The sequence below is a fragment of the Mauremys reevesii genome, linkage group 14 (assembly GCF_016161935.1).
Source record: "Mauremys reevesii isolate NIE-2019 linkage group 14, ASM1616193v1, whole genome shotgun sequence".
In the NCBI taxonomy this organism is placed as follows: domain Eukaryota; kingdom Metazoa; phylum Chordata; order Testudines; family Geoemydidae; genus Mauremys; species Mauremys reevesii.
The window spans coordinates 30,619,369-30,634,195 of record NC_052636.1 but is presented as its reverse complement, the minus strand read 5'-3'; the positions used below and the strand labels follow the sequence as shown (position 1 = coordinate 30,634,195).

The following is a 14,827-nucleotide window of genomic DNA, read 5'->3' as shown; positions in this document are numbered from 1 at the left end:
CCAGAAGCGGCTTTGCCACTGAGGGAAAAGGGGATTTGAACGGTGCTTGGGATCCATTTGAAATCCCCTTCCAAGTCTGACACTTTCATCTCCTGCCAGACTGACTCTGATTTAGGATCAAAGACGTACAAGCACCATTCCCAAGCATGGACAGCCAAGAACATGACCCCACCAGACACGTTGGGAAGCGAAGGAATACGAAGGGGTGAACTGTGCATGGCTCAGGCACAAGGTAACAGTTCTGGGGTGATGGGGAAGGATGGAATGTCTGAGTCGCCCCATCTCCTTCCAGTGTCACAGAGCCTAAAATGACCCTTATTTCCCTGACACTGCTCCAGCTCTTCTTCATATTTAAATATATTTTAAATGAGAAAAAAAGTCAACAAAATAACTGCTGTTCTGCACAATCCAGGGTAATGTGAGAACAACTGGGAATGAGACAATGTCTCCTCAAAGAGGAACTTGATGTCTCTAACACTAACTTTGCACTGGGAGGAGGAGTATAAATGTGAATCTCCAGGTTTGTTTAGAAAAGGAAATGTGATGATGGTTAGCTCAGACAGGAGGAAATGTGCAAGATAACTCCACCGACTATCCATGGCCCATGTCTTTAGTGCAAGAATAGTTCTCTTTTTACATCAGGAAAGTGAACTCAAGCTAGCTAACTCCATGACAACCACAGTGATGAGACCCAGGTAGATTTTATCTCAACGTAGCTGGTTGAAGACACCCCCCATCTCCCCCACCTGGGGTGATGACATTCCTGGTAGAAAGGACACACACTCCAATGACTCGCAGGACAATGGAGTTGATACAAGGACCACAGGATCCACCCCAAAGGCAGGCGAGCTTCAAAAGTGGGCAACTCATGTATGGGAGCTGAGGAACTACAGTGTGCAAAAGATGCAAACAGCCTTAACACTCACTACTGTCAACAGAATTAAAGAAAAAATCTCCTGACAGCTCTAGAGAAGGTTTTTATGAAGTTTATCTCCTTTACGGATTCTCTGATGTTTAGAAAGGCCTGAACTATGAGTAAAGCTTTTCCCACACTCGCAGCATTCATATGGTCTCTCTCCAGTGTGGACTCTGTAATGTGTAACAAGGGTTGAGCTCCGAGAGAAGCTTTTCCCGCACTCACTGCATTCATAGGGTTTCTCTCCTGTGTGGACTCTCTGGTGAGAGATAAGAGAGAAGAGGTGAGTGAAACTTTTCCTGCACTCACTGCATTCATAGGGTCTCTCTCCTGTGTGGATCCTCTGATGCACAGTAAGGTGTGAGCTCCGAGAGAAGCTTTTTCCACACTCGCAACATTCGTAGGGTTTCTCTCCCGTGTGCGTTGTCTGATGAGAGATAAGGGCTGATCTCTGAGTGAAGCTTTTCCTGCACTTGCAGCATTCGTAGGGTCGCTCTTCTGTGTGGATTCTCTGATGAGAGTTAAGGGTATATCTCTGAGTGAAGCTTTTCCCGCACTCACAGCATTCATAGGGTCTTTCTCCTCTGTGTATTCGCTGATGCCTCCTAAGGGCTGAGGTATGATTGAAGCTTTTCCCACACTCACAGCATTCGTAGGGTCTCTCTTTCGTGTGGATTATCTCATGTCGAATAAGGGCTGAGCGGTAATGGAAGTTTTTCCCACACTCACTACACGTATTCTCTCGCTTTTCTGTGAGGATTTTCTCCTGGGACGTAGTTTCCTTGAGGTCCCTGTGAGTTCCCTGACAATCAATGGGTTCATCCACTCTCTCCTCTGAGTGGTTTTCCTGCTCTCTCTCTGGTCTGGGGTAACTTTCACCAGCTTTTCCCTGCTCACGGGAGCTGGACACACTTCCTTTGGCTCTTCGCAGTAATTCCCCATGCGCTTCGGCGAGCTCAGCATCTTCCTGGTGAGGATTCTGCTCCTCGCTCTCCCTCACCATCCCATCACCTGCTAGAAGAGAGGAGAAATCTCAGAATTGGGGATGGAAAGGCAGAGAGCAAACCCAAGTAAGTGCTGGAGAGACAGAAAATAAAAATCAGGGACTCAACTCCCCCTAACTCTTCCCCACAGGGGACAGTGGAGGGGATCAATTCTGCTCCCCACCCAGGACCGGCCTTTAGGGGGGGCCGTACGGGTGCCCCACCCAAGGGGGTGCCGGGCGCAGGGTTTGGATTCCCACCTGACCTGCTGCCGAGAGGCTCGCTGGGCTGATGAAAGCGGCACAGGGAGGCAGATAAGCAGCTGCGTGGGGGAGTGGGATAGACCTGAGCTGCAGGGGGAAATTGGACGACCAGCCGTCAGAGTCAGGTGACTGCTCCGGAGCAGAGGGGCCCCTCTCCGCCCTGCTCCACATGTGCAGCTGCTGCTGTTCCTGTCCCCCCACCCCTCGTTCACCCCCGGAGTCGCCCCATCCACCCCTGACTGGGAGCATCCTCCTGACTGCTCTGCAGGGGGAGGTGCTGATTGATGACGGGGTGATCCCCTCCCCCCAACCCAGGTACCCGGCTTCCACTGAGCTGGGGTGACGGGACAGGGGGAATCTGCGTGTGCTGCTGCCTCTCTGGGGCCGGAGCTGCCGGCAGCTGCTTGTGTCTGAACAAGCCTAGTTCAGGCTCCTGACCCTGGGAACTTTCTTAAAGAGACAGCGCGCTCACTCACTCAGGCACATACTACCTTCACACACACACACCAGGGCTCCCTGCATCCAGGTCATTTCCCCACCTGGGCTGTGCTGAGACATCAGGAGCAGCTGCTCTCCTGCCCTCCCCTTACACAGCCTGCAGGGAAGGTGACCTGGGTGCAGGAAGCCCTGACGTCGCTCCTTGCTCCCCTCTCCCAGCCCCCCAGGGCTGTGTGGGGCGGGGGAGCAGCAGTCCAGTGGGGGAGCGAGCAGCAATGCCAGCTGCTTTGTGCATCCAGGTCAGGTTCCCCACTTGGGTGCAGGAGGGGGATGCCGGGTTTAGAGGCAAAGGGGGCACAGTGCAGGGGTTGGGGGCACAGGAGAGTGGTGCAGGGGGTAGCAGTGAAGGGGTGCATAGAACCATAAAATATCAGGATTGGAAGGGACCTCAGGATGTATCTAGTCCACCCTCCTGCTCAAAGTAGGACCAATTCCCAACTAAACCATCCCAGCCAGGGCTTTGTCAAGCCGGGCCTTAAAAACCTCTAAGGAAGGAGACTCCACCTCCCTAGGGAACCCATTCCAGTGCTTCACCACCCTCCTAGTGAAATAGTTTTTCCTAGTATCCAACCTAGTCCTCCCCCACTGCAACTTGAGGTCATTACTCCTTGTTCTGTCATCTGCTACCACTGAGAACAGTCTAGATCTATCCTCTTTGGAACCCCCCTTCAGCAGTTGAAAGCAGCGATCAAATCCCCCCTCAGTCTTCTCTTCTGCAGACTAAACAATCCCAGTTCCCTCAGCCTCTCCTCATAAGTCATGTGCTCCAGCCCACTAATCATTTTTCGTTGCCTTCTGCTGGACTCTTTCCAATTTTTCCACATCCTTCTTGTAGTGTGGGGCCCAAAACTGGACACAGTACTCCAGATGAGGCCTCACCAATGTCGAATAGAGGGGAACGATCATGTCCCTCGATCTGCTGGCAATGCCCGTATTTGTACAGCCCAAAATGCCGTTAGCCTTCTTGGCAACAAGGGCACACTGTTGACTCATAGCCAGCTTCTCATCCACTGTAACCCTTAGGTCCTTTTCTGCAGAACTGCTTCCTAGCCATTCGGTCCCTAGTCTGTAGCAGTGCATGGGATTCTTCTGCCCTAAGTGCTGGACTCTGAACTTGTCCTTGTTGAACCTCATCAGGTTTCTTTTGGCCCAATCCTCTAATTTGTCTAGGTCCCTCTGTATCCTATCCCTACCCTCCAGCGTATCTACCACTCTTCCCAGTTTAGTGTCATCAGCAAACTTGCTGAGAGTGCAGTCCACGCCATCCTCCAGATCATTAATGATTGCGGCACAGGAGTGGAGTGCAAGGGCTGGGGTGAAGGGGGCACAGTGCAGGGGTTAGGGGCTCAGGAGGGGGCAGGTGTTGGGGTGTACGAGGGGGGCAGAGGTTAGGAATGAAGGGATGTAGGGATTAGGGGTGCAGGATGGGGAGCAGGCATTTGGGGCAAAGGGACACAGTGCAGAGGTTGGGGGGAGGGGAACGTGGGTTGCCTAGGGAGCCCATGGGAACCAGGGGCACCAAAATGCAAGTTTGCCCAGGGTGCCATTTCCCCAAGGCCGGCCCTGCCCACATCCCATCCAAACACTCAGTAGGAAGAGAGGGAGCTCCAGCCAAGGTGTCAATCATCATCTGTAGGAAGCCCGGAGTGAGAGCTGCTGGGGACTGTCCTGAGCTCACAGAGTCTGTGTGGGGAATCCCAGCGGGTTCTCTCAGGCACTTACAGTTTCTGGGTTGGTTTAATGTTTCCTCACCTGTGCAGGGATTTCCCAGGATCTCGCTTTCCACTGAACCAGGGAGATCCAGGACCCACGGCTCTTCCCCTCCTTCCAGCTGGAAGATCACAGAGGTTGGGAAACTGGAAACCCTGCTCCCGGGAAAGAAAACAAAGGAGATCAGGGGAATTCATAGGTCATTTATCATCATAAAAAACATTCTATTAGTTTAACCCCAGTCCATTTTAAACAATAAAATGGCAGGGCCAGCTCCCCAGGTGCTCAAAGGTGCAGAACACTCTGCTTAGGAGGGATTTAACTATCCCCATCTTTGCGGGGAACACACACAGCCAGACACTCATTATCAAAGTGGCTCCTAAAAAACAGAGACTGGAACTGCATTTCCCAGAAAGTGAAGACTCCAGACAGAGGGCATGTGTCCCTGGCACTGCTTCTTGCTGACAGACAGGTCCAGAGCCAAAGAGAGAGTCCAGGGGAAGCTGGGAACAGGAAGCATGGGCTGGGGAGGTTCAGTGGAGTACGGACAAGGAAAAAAAAAATAATTGGAGATATACCAATCTCCTAGAACTGGAAGGGACCTTGAAAGGTCATTGAGTCCAGACCCCTTCTTTCACTAGCAGGACCAATTTTTGCCCCAGATCCCTAAATGGCCCCCTCAAGGATTAAACTCACAACCCTGGGTTTAGCAGGCCAATGCTCAGACCACTGAGCTATCCCTCCCCCAGGAAGGGCAGGGATATCACTGAAGGCAGGATCTCAGCAGCATTAGATGTCAGGAAAGCACATCCTGCGGCATTAGGGAACCTAGTGAGTCTGGTATAAAGGGAGGGAGCATAAAAAACACTGTGTGTGGAGAAAGCTGGCAAATTAGATGGTGTAATTCAAGAGCCACAGACCAATTATTCTGCCAAAGGAGAATGTGAAAAATAAGAATCAGGCCATGTGCTATAGACCGCCGGGATCTAGCCTGGAGATGGATAGAGAGCTCTTTAATGTTTTTAAGGAGGTAAATACTAATAGGAACTGTATGATCATGGGAGATTTTAACTTCCCGGATAGAGATTGGGGAACAAATGCTAGTAATAATAATAGCTCAGCTTTTCCTAGACGTGATAGCTGATGAAGGAATTCATCAAGTAGTAGCTGAACCGACGAGGGGGGATGCCATTTTAGATTTGGTTTTGGTGAGTAGTGAGGACCTTGTTGAGGAAATGGTTGTAGGGGACAACCTTGGCTCGAGTGATCAAGAGCTAATTCGGTTCAAAATAAATGGAAGGATAAACAAAATTGCATCTGAGACTAAGGTTTACGATTTCAAAAGGGCTAACTTTACTAAATTGAGGCGACTAGTTAGGGAAGTGGATTGGACTAACATATTTAGGGATCTAAAGGCGGAAGACGCCTGGTATTATTTCAGGTTGAAGTTGCAGGAGCTGTCAGAGGCCTGTATCCCGAGAAAGGGAAAACGGTCCTTAGGTAGCAGTTTTAGACCGAGCTGGATGAGCAAGTGTCTCAGAGGGGTGATTAAGAAAAAACAGAAAGCGTACAAGGAGTGGAAAATGGGAGGGATCAGTGAAGAAACCTACCTTATTGAGGTCAGAGGTTGTAGGGAAGCAGTGAGAAAGGCCAAAAGCCGGGTAGAGATGGACCTTGCGAAGGGAATTAAAACCAATAGTAAAAGGTTTTTTAGCCATATAAATAGGAAGAAAACCAAGAAAGAAGAAGTGGGACCGCTTAAAACTGTAAACGGAGTGGAGATTAAGGATAAACTAGGCATGGCACAATATCTAAACGAGTATTTTGCCTCGGACTTTAATGAGGCTAATGAAGGGCTTAGGAATAGTGGCAGAGTGACTGATGGGAAGAAGGCGCGGGGTTGGAAATTACAGTATCCGAGGTAGAAGCCAAACTTGAACAGCTTAACGGTAGTAAATCCGGCGGCCCGGATAATCTTCATCGTAGAATATTAAAGGAATTGGTGAGTGAAATTGCGAACCCATTAGCGATAATTTTTAACGAATCTCTAAACTCGGGGGTTGTACCGTTTGACTGGAGATTAGCTAATATAGTTCCTATTTTCAAGAAGGGGAAAAAAAAGTGACCCGGGTAACTACAAGCCTGTTAGTTTAACATCTGTAGTATGTAAAGTCATGGAAAAAATATTAAAGGAGAGAGTAGTTACGGACCTTGAGGTCAATGGCAATTGGGACAAATTACAACATGGTTTTACGAAAGGTAGATCGTGCCAAACCAACCTGATCTCCTTCTTTGAGAAAGTAACAGATTTTTTAGACAAGGGAAATGCGGTGGATCTAATATATCTTGATTTCAGTAAGGCGTTTGATACGGTACCGCATGAAGAATTACTGGTTAAATTGGAAAAGATGGGGATCGAAATGAAAATCCAGAGGTGGATAAGGAACTGGTTAAAGGGGAGACTGCAGTGGGTCGTATTGAAGGGTGATCTGTCGGGTTGGAGGGGGGTTACCAGTGGAGTTCCTCAAGGTTCGGTTTTGGGTCCGATCTTATTCAATCTATTTATCACTGACCTCGGAACCAAAAGTAGGAGTGGGCTGATAAAGTTTGCGGATGACACGAAGTTGGGAGGTATTGCCAATTCGGAGAAGGATCGGGATATCCTCCAGGGAGATTTGGATGACCTTGTAAACTGGAGTATTAGTAACAGGATGAAATTCAATAGTGAGAAGTGTAAGGTTATGCATTTAGGGATGACTAACAGGAATTTTAGTTATAAGCTGGGGACGCACCAGTTGGAAGTAACGGAAGAGGAGAAGGACCTCGAGTCCTGGTTGATCGCAGGATGACTATGAGTCGGCAATGTGATGTGGCTGTTAAAAAGCTAATGCGGTCTTGGGATGCATTAGGCGAGGTATTTCTAGTAGAGATAAGGAGGTGCTAGTCCCGTTATACAAGGCGTTGGTGAGACCTCATTTGGAGTACTGTGTGTAGTTTTGGTCTCCCATGTTTAAGAAGGATGAATTCAAACTGGAACTGGTACAAAGAAGGGCCACTAGAATGATCCGAGGAATGGAAAGCCTGTCGTATGAAAGGAGACTTGAGAAGCTTGGTTTGTTTTCCTTAACCAAAAGAAGGTTAAGAGGAGATATGATTGCTGTCTTTAAATATATCAGAGGGATAAATACCAGGGAGGGAGAGGAATTATTTCAGCTCAGTACTAATGTGGACACGAGAACAAATGGATATAAATTGGCAGTCGGGAAGTTTAGGCTTGAAATTAGACGAAGGTTTCTAACCATCAGGGGAGTGAAATTCTGGAACAGCCTACCAAGGGAAACAGTGGGGGTGAAGGACCTCTCTGGCTTTAAGATTAAGCTTGATAAGTTTATGGAGGGAATGGTTTGATAGGATAACATGATTTAGCCAATAGGTCAATAACGTGCGATCACTGGTAATTAGTACCGAGGGTCAATGTTGGGATATTGAAAGTCTTGCCCCCATGCTCGGGGTTCAGCTGATCGCCATATTTGGGATCGGGAAGGAATTTTCCTCCAGGGTAGACTGGCAGTGGCCCTGGAGGTTTTTCGCCTTCCTCCACAGCATGGGGCAGGGGTCGCTTGCTGGAGCATTATCTGCTACTTGAAGTCTTTAAATCAGGATTTGGGGACTTCAACAGCTGAGTCAAGGGAGAGAATTATTTCAGGAGTGGGTGGGTCAGCTTTTGTGGCCTGCATCTTGCGGGAGGTCAGACTAGATGATCATAATGGTCCCTTCTGATCTTAAGTTCTATGATTCTATGACTTCAGGAGGGACAAATTCGAAGAGAAGAGAGACGGCGGCTCTTGCAGGTGGGGATGGAAAAGGAAAAGTCTCCGTGGTTCATGGAGCCAATTAGTTTGTTTTATCATTCATTGATCATTGTTATGGTGATCTCATATGTTATTTCAGATGTAGTCACTGTGTACGAAATAGATTTAAGTTGTAGGTATAGACAGAAGTAAGACAGGTAGAGCCCTGCATGGATACAAAATTTATATCCACATCCGATCTGCGATCCGCAAAAAGGGTCCATGGATATCTGCAGATTTTCAGGGTTCTAGGAACAAAATTTGTACCCGCAGCCAATCCACAAAAATGGTCCGAATTCTCCACCAGGAGACGTGATCAAAGCGAAGGGCTAAGGCAATGAATCCTAAAATCTTCTAATATAGGCTGGAAGGGACCTCAAGAAGTCATCTTCTCCATTCCCATCGCCCTGCGGCAGGATCAGGTGCCAGAAGTTTGACTGACCTGTTCTTAAAACCATCCTGGGACAAGAATTCCACAACCTCTCTTTGTAATCCATTCCAGCACTTCCCTATCCTTATCGCTGGAAAGGTTTTTGTATTACCCACCCTCAACCTCCCTTGCAGCAGATCAAGCCAATTACTTCTCCTCCTACCTTCAGTGGACGTGACGAACAATTAATCACTGCTCTCTTATAACAACCCTTGACATATTTGAAGACAGGTCTCAGTTCCCCACTCACTCTTTTCTCAAAATTAAAAACATGCCCAGTTCTTTCAACCTTCCCTCATAAGTCATGTTCGAGGACCAGGAGGGCGCTTTTTCCTTCTGAATGGAGACGCGCAAGGTGAGGTCAGAGAAAAGGCTGTTGGAGTAACTGAGACAGGAGAGGATGACTAAGAGCTCTAGCTGTGCGGATGGATAGGAAAGGCCAATTGTTAAGGATGTTACGCAAAAAGAAAATGCCAGGTGTAGGCACAGCCTGGATAGGAGGCCCCAGAGGAAGCTCCGTGACAAAGGTATTGCACAGTTATGGGCCTGAGTGACAGGCAGCACAATGGTGCTGTCTGCGGCGGTAGAGAAAGAAGGTGGGGGGAGGGCTTGGGGGAAATATTAAGAGCTTTGCTTCAGCTGTTGATCTTTAGCTGATGGCTGGACATCAGTGAGGAGATGAGAGAGGGGCCGAGATTTCAGTTGCGACACAAGGAGGCAGGCCAGGAGCAGGGAGGCAGAACTGGGAGTTAGGAGCACAGAGATGGTAGTTGAATGTGTGTGTGCGGCTGAGATTCCCCAGAAATAAGGTGCAGAGGAAGAAAAGAAGAGGCCCAAGGACAGAGCCCCGTGGAACCCAAACAGAAGGCTGGAACGGGGGTCAGCCGGCTCATTCTAAAGACACTCTAATGCAGCGACTGGAGGAGGAGAAGGATGTGACTCATCATGGACCTCTTGATGCCACCTGGCAGAGGGCACAGGGTGCCTAATGTTTTACTGGGATCCCACAGACCAGGTACACGCATATTCGTTCACCCAAAGGTGGCGTGTCAGGTGTCTGTCGAGGAACTAGTTAGGTAGGTCTTAGGTAGCTCTTAAAAGCTTTGCCAGTCCAGCTCTATTGTTTAAGGCTGTGAAAAAGTGCACACACGCATGCGCACACACGCACCCCATCCAACATGGCTCTGCTGGCCAAAGCTCAATTACAGACACAGCTATAGCAGCAAAAGCATCCATTTTTTAAAACAGGAAACTAAATGCTCATAAGCTACATTAATGCAGCGTTAAGGTTGCCCAATGCTGTCTCCTGCCTTGCACCATATGGACGGTGAGTAAACTTAAACCTCTGCAGACCAGGAAATGAAAAGTTAATGTAAACTTTCCCCCAACCCTTAACCCTGTAGCTGGCCAGAACCAGGGAGAATGGTTCTGTGTGGGCCGTGCAAAGGTTAACCAACTGCCACAGGGACTCAGGTATTCAGCTCAATGCAGCAGTAACGGGATGAATTCTATGGTCTGTGGTATAAAGGACGTCAGAGTAGACGACCTAATAGTCACATCTGGCCTTAAAATCTATGAACCTATAATCGACCCGAGGAAAGACTAAGACTAAGACATTGTCTGTGCTGTGCTCACAGGTGGGAATCCCAGCATCTATCCGCATGCCTCCAGCTGTGTGCACTGGGCCAGCTGTAGCTGTGACTGGCTGATGGAGGGATTGGTTGCAGCAGCTGGGCAGAGCTGTGCCCGTGCTATGCAGAGAGGTGCATGTGAAACTTGGGGGGCAATTCTGCCTCATTTCCATGCTGAGTGTTGTAGGCTTGGTCAGCAAAGGTGCCCAAGGGTATGTTCTTGCCATGGGGGTTGTCAGCACTCTGAGGGCGTATGTTCAAGTGATCTGTGGGGCTTAGTGAGGGGTAAGTGAAGGCAGTGACTCAAAAGGAAAACTCAGGTTGAGGGCAAGGGGGTAGTAACACTGTGCAAGTCTCAGCTGGCCTGTGTGCAGGAGGTTCAGTACTGGAGAGCAGGCCAGGGGGAGGAAGCTTCTGTTTGCTATGATGGAGTTGAACCCGAATATTATCTTAGCAAAGAGAAGAACATGTTAGACATTCTGCTGTACTGCTCTGTTCCCAGAGCGCTCTGTAACAGGGGAGGGGAGAGGGCTAGTGTGGGTGTCTCTGGCATGTCGGGGTGATGCTGAAACAGGGCAGAGCAGAGGTGGCATTGGGGTAGTGGCATGAACCTTAACTCTGCATTTCTCCTTCTAAAAACCGAGGGGACAGGAATCCTTACCCAGCGAGGTCACATTCTCACAGTTCTCCTGCATGACGGCTCTGCAGAGGGCTCTCTGAGTGGGGTCCAGCAGAGCCCACTCTTCCCTGGTGAAATACACAGCCACCTCCTCGAAGGTCACCGGCCCCTGAAAGAGCAAGAGTCCAACACTCAGGACCTGCTGCCCCACTCACAGCCCCACTATTCATGGAGGAAAGGAGCCAATCAAATGGAAGCTCTGAGAGAGTCAGCAGAGTCCTATCCCCATACTGCTGAGAGCAGCCAGGAGACATCTGGGTGAGGGACGAAGTGAGAGCCCCTTATCTCTCCCAGCAGATCCACCACAGACCTACTAGCCAGAGGCTGATACAGGAGATGGAGCCCCCAGTAGGGTCCAGGCACAACCCCATGGGAGGGAACCCAACACCCTCCCCACTGCCAGCAGCTGGATGTGAGGGACCGGGACATCTTCCCTACACCTCCCTGCTGGGTGCCCCCTTTCCATGTCACACCAGCCCCTGGCTAGCAGGCTGAGGGTTCAGCCCTGGAAATCTGGTCAGTTTTCCCAGTCCCACCCAGGGAGTTGCTTTGTCTGTTTCCTGTTTCACAAATTAGGGAATTTTCTCCCCCAAAACCCAAGTGTTTGTTCTGAGGATCTAGGCCCATGTTAACATAACAACGGTCGTACCGGGTCAGACCAAAGGTCCATCTAGCCCAGTATCTGTCTACCAACAGTGGCCAATGCCAGGTGCCCCAGAGGGAGTGAACCTAACAGGCAATGATCAAGTGATCTCTCTCCTGCCATCCATCTCCATCCTCTGATGAACAGAGGCTAGGGACACCATTCTTACCCATCCTGGCTAATAGCCATTTATGGACTTAGCCACCATGAATTTATCCAGTCCCCTTTTAAACATTGTTAGAGTCCTAGCCTTCACAACCTCCTCAGGTAAGGAGTTCCACAAGTTGACCGTGCGCTGCGTGAAGAAGAAGTTCTTTTTATTTGCTTTAAACCTGCTGCCTATTAATTTCATTTGGTGACCCCTAGTTCTTGTATTATGGGAGTAAGTAAATAACTTTTCCTTATCCACTTTCTCAACAGCACTCATAATTTTATATACCTCTATCATATCCCCCTTAGTCTTCTCTTTTCCAAGCTGAAGAGTCCTAGCCTCTTTACTCTTTCCTCATATGGGACCCTCTCCAACCCCCTAATCATTTTAGTTGCCCTTTTCTGAACCTTTTCTAGTGCTAGAATATCTTTTTTGAGGTGAGGAGACCACATCTGTATACAGTATTCGAGATGTGGGTGTACCATGGATTTATATAAGGGCAATAATATATTCTGTCTTATTTTCTATCCCCTTTTTAATGATTCCTAACATCCTGTTTGCTTTTTTGATCGCCTCTGCACACTGCGTGGACGTCTTCAGAGAACTATCCACGATGACTCTGAGATCTTTTCCCTGACTCGTTGTAGCTAAATTAGCCCCCATCATGTTGTATGTATAGTTGGGGTTATTTTTTCCAATGTGCATTACTTTACATTTATCCACATTAAATTTCATTTGCCATTTTGTTGCCCAATCACTTAATTTTGTGAGATCTTGTTGAAGTTCTTCACAATATGCTTTGGTCTTAACTATCTTGAGCAGTTTAGTATCATCTGCAAACTTTGCCACCTCACTGTTTACCCCTTTCTCCAGATCATTTATGAATAAATTGAATAGGATTGGTCCTAGGATAAGTCCCAGCAGGTTTGTCACACTGTGTCCCCACTCCCTATCCTCACCCAGGGTATTCCCTGCCCCCTCCAGCCCTAACTCCCCAGAAGTTGCCACCTCTTCAGTATTTCCTGCCCCTCCCCCGCCAGCAGGAACCCACCAGCAACCCCCCAATAACCCCTACCTGAGCTGGCTCCACTGCAGCCATTTCTCCTGTCCCATGGGAGGCTGGGACGAGCTGGAGCGAGAGGTGGGCGTCATTCTGCAGCCTGGCAGGGCGAGAAGGGCAGTTGTGGAGGTTTCAGAACAGGCTTCAGTTCATTTCACATCACGATTCCCCCAGGCCCTTTCCCTGGGGACAGAGATTGTAGATTCTGCCAGGCTGGGAACATGCTCAGTCCCCACAGTGCAGCACAGACCTGGCCCCCGGCCCCTCCTGTCCCCCTTGGGCTCCCCCCAGCAGCAGTAACAAACCAAGACATTTTGAAGCCCTCCCAGCAACAGGGTGTGAACCAAACCCTGGACCAGACCAGACCCAAAGGAGCCCCTTGGGGGGGGGGGTCCCCTGACCCTGCCCCCAGGGCAGCGCACTCCTGCCGCAGGGGGAACAGGGAGAGTCCGGGGCTGGTTCTTCCTCTCTCTGCTCCTCACCTCGGTCACAGGGAAGTGACCCTGGGCAGGGAGGCTGCAGTGAGTGTGCGGGGGGGGGGGGCAGAGATCTGGGAACCTGCCCCCCCCCCTAATTTCTTCTCACACCCTCTCCCGTCCCCTCCCCCCCTTCCCTAGCGCCCTGCCCCGGGCTGGGAGCCGGGGTCACCGCCCCGTTCCCGGGGGTCCCCCCGCGGCTGCCCCGCTCCGCCCGTGCGGGGAAGGGGGCACCGGGCGGGGGGACCCGCTTCACCCCCCGTTACCGGGCACAGCAGAGCCGGGGGGGGGGCGGCTCAGACTCGCTGCGGGAAGGATCCTCCCGGCCTCAGCGCGGCAGCAGCTCCGGGCCCGGCTCACGCGGAGGCGGCAACAGCAGCTTTGTTCTCCCCCAGCGGGGCTCGCACGGAGCATGCGCAGTAACAGCTGCAGGAACCCTCCCTTACCTGGGCTGGAGAGGGCGGAAGCGGCCCCGGTGCAGGCTGGGAGATGTAGTTCCTGACTCTCCCCGGAGCAGAAGTGACGTTGGCTGGGGAGGCGGAACCGGGCTGGAAAGGAGCGTTGGGCGCTGGGGCTCTGCCTGGCTCGCGCGGGGCTGTTGGAGCCTCTCCCGGGCCGGAGAAGGGTTGGTGCCGTTGGGGCTCTGGGCATGCGCAGATCGCGGCGGGAGAGCCCTTCATTAACCCCGTGCCCGGCCCGGGCCCCGCTGGAGCCGCCCGGGCTCCGCCCGCCCCGCTGCGGAGCTGCAGCCTCCAAGCCCCGGAGCGAGCCCCGGGGGCGGGGCCGGGCGGTGACTCTGCTCCAGTGCCCGGGGGACCCGGCATCTCGCAGCGCCGGGATCTGCTCCCGGGGCAGCGCCCGCGGGGGGCTCGGAGCTGCTGCCCCCGCAGGAGCCCAGCGCCCCCCGGGCCCGGCCAGACTCTGCCCTGGGGCCCCGCGGGGGGTGCCGGGGGGAGGGGCCCAGCCCCACTGGGGTCCCTGCGTGGGGCCGGGCGGGGCAGGGGGGCGAGCGGGAAATGTCGGTGCAGCCCGGACATGGGGGGAGCAGGTGACCCCCCAGGAGACGGCCCCGCCCCAGCTACTTCCCCGCCCAACCCAGCAACCTGCTAGTCACATTCCCAGACCCCACTGCCAGCCCCTCCCCACTGATAGTGACTTTGTGACTCCAGCCCCACTCCTGTCCCCTGTGAAAAGACATCACCCAGGGCTCCCTGCCGGCCATGTGAGTGTGGGGCAAGAAGAATCCCTCCCATTCTGTTGTTGATTCAATATCGCTGTGTAATCCTCTCCAGTTTCCCATCTTTTCTCTTAAATGGTTGAATGGTGACAAAAATCTCTCCCCATGTTGATGTTTGTCCCTTATATTGGCAAATATATTGTTTGTGCCCCATTTTTCTCCTAAGTTCTGAAATACTGATATCAAATGCTCAAAAATCTTCCCGCTTTTCTCTCCAGGTGTGTGACTGAGATCAGGGCTCTTATCGTACTGAGCGTGGCCCTGTTCTGACAGCTGCTGCAGAGATCCCAGCTGAGATC

At 51.2% G+C, this 14,827-nt stretch overlaps 1 protein-coding gene across 1 annotated transcript in view; it reads right to left on the bottom strand.

Annotated features, from left to right (window-relative positions):
* The window catches only part of LOC120381874 (zinc finger protein 300-like), a gene marked incomplete at both ends in the record, with an annotated part of 42,311 nt that extends 40,992 nt beyond the window's left edge, over positions 1 to 1,319 (bottom strand). Inside the window, one exon of the mRNA XM_039500034.1 lies at positions 1,063 to 1,319. Coding sequence (XP_039355968.1) covers positions 1,063 to 1,319 — 257 coding nt within the window. The remainder of the gene's footprint in view (positions 1 to 1,062) is intronic.
* Positions 1,320 to 14,827: the final 13,508 nt, after the last annotated feature.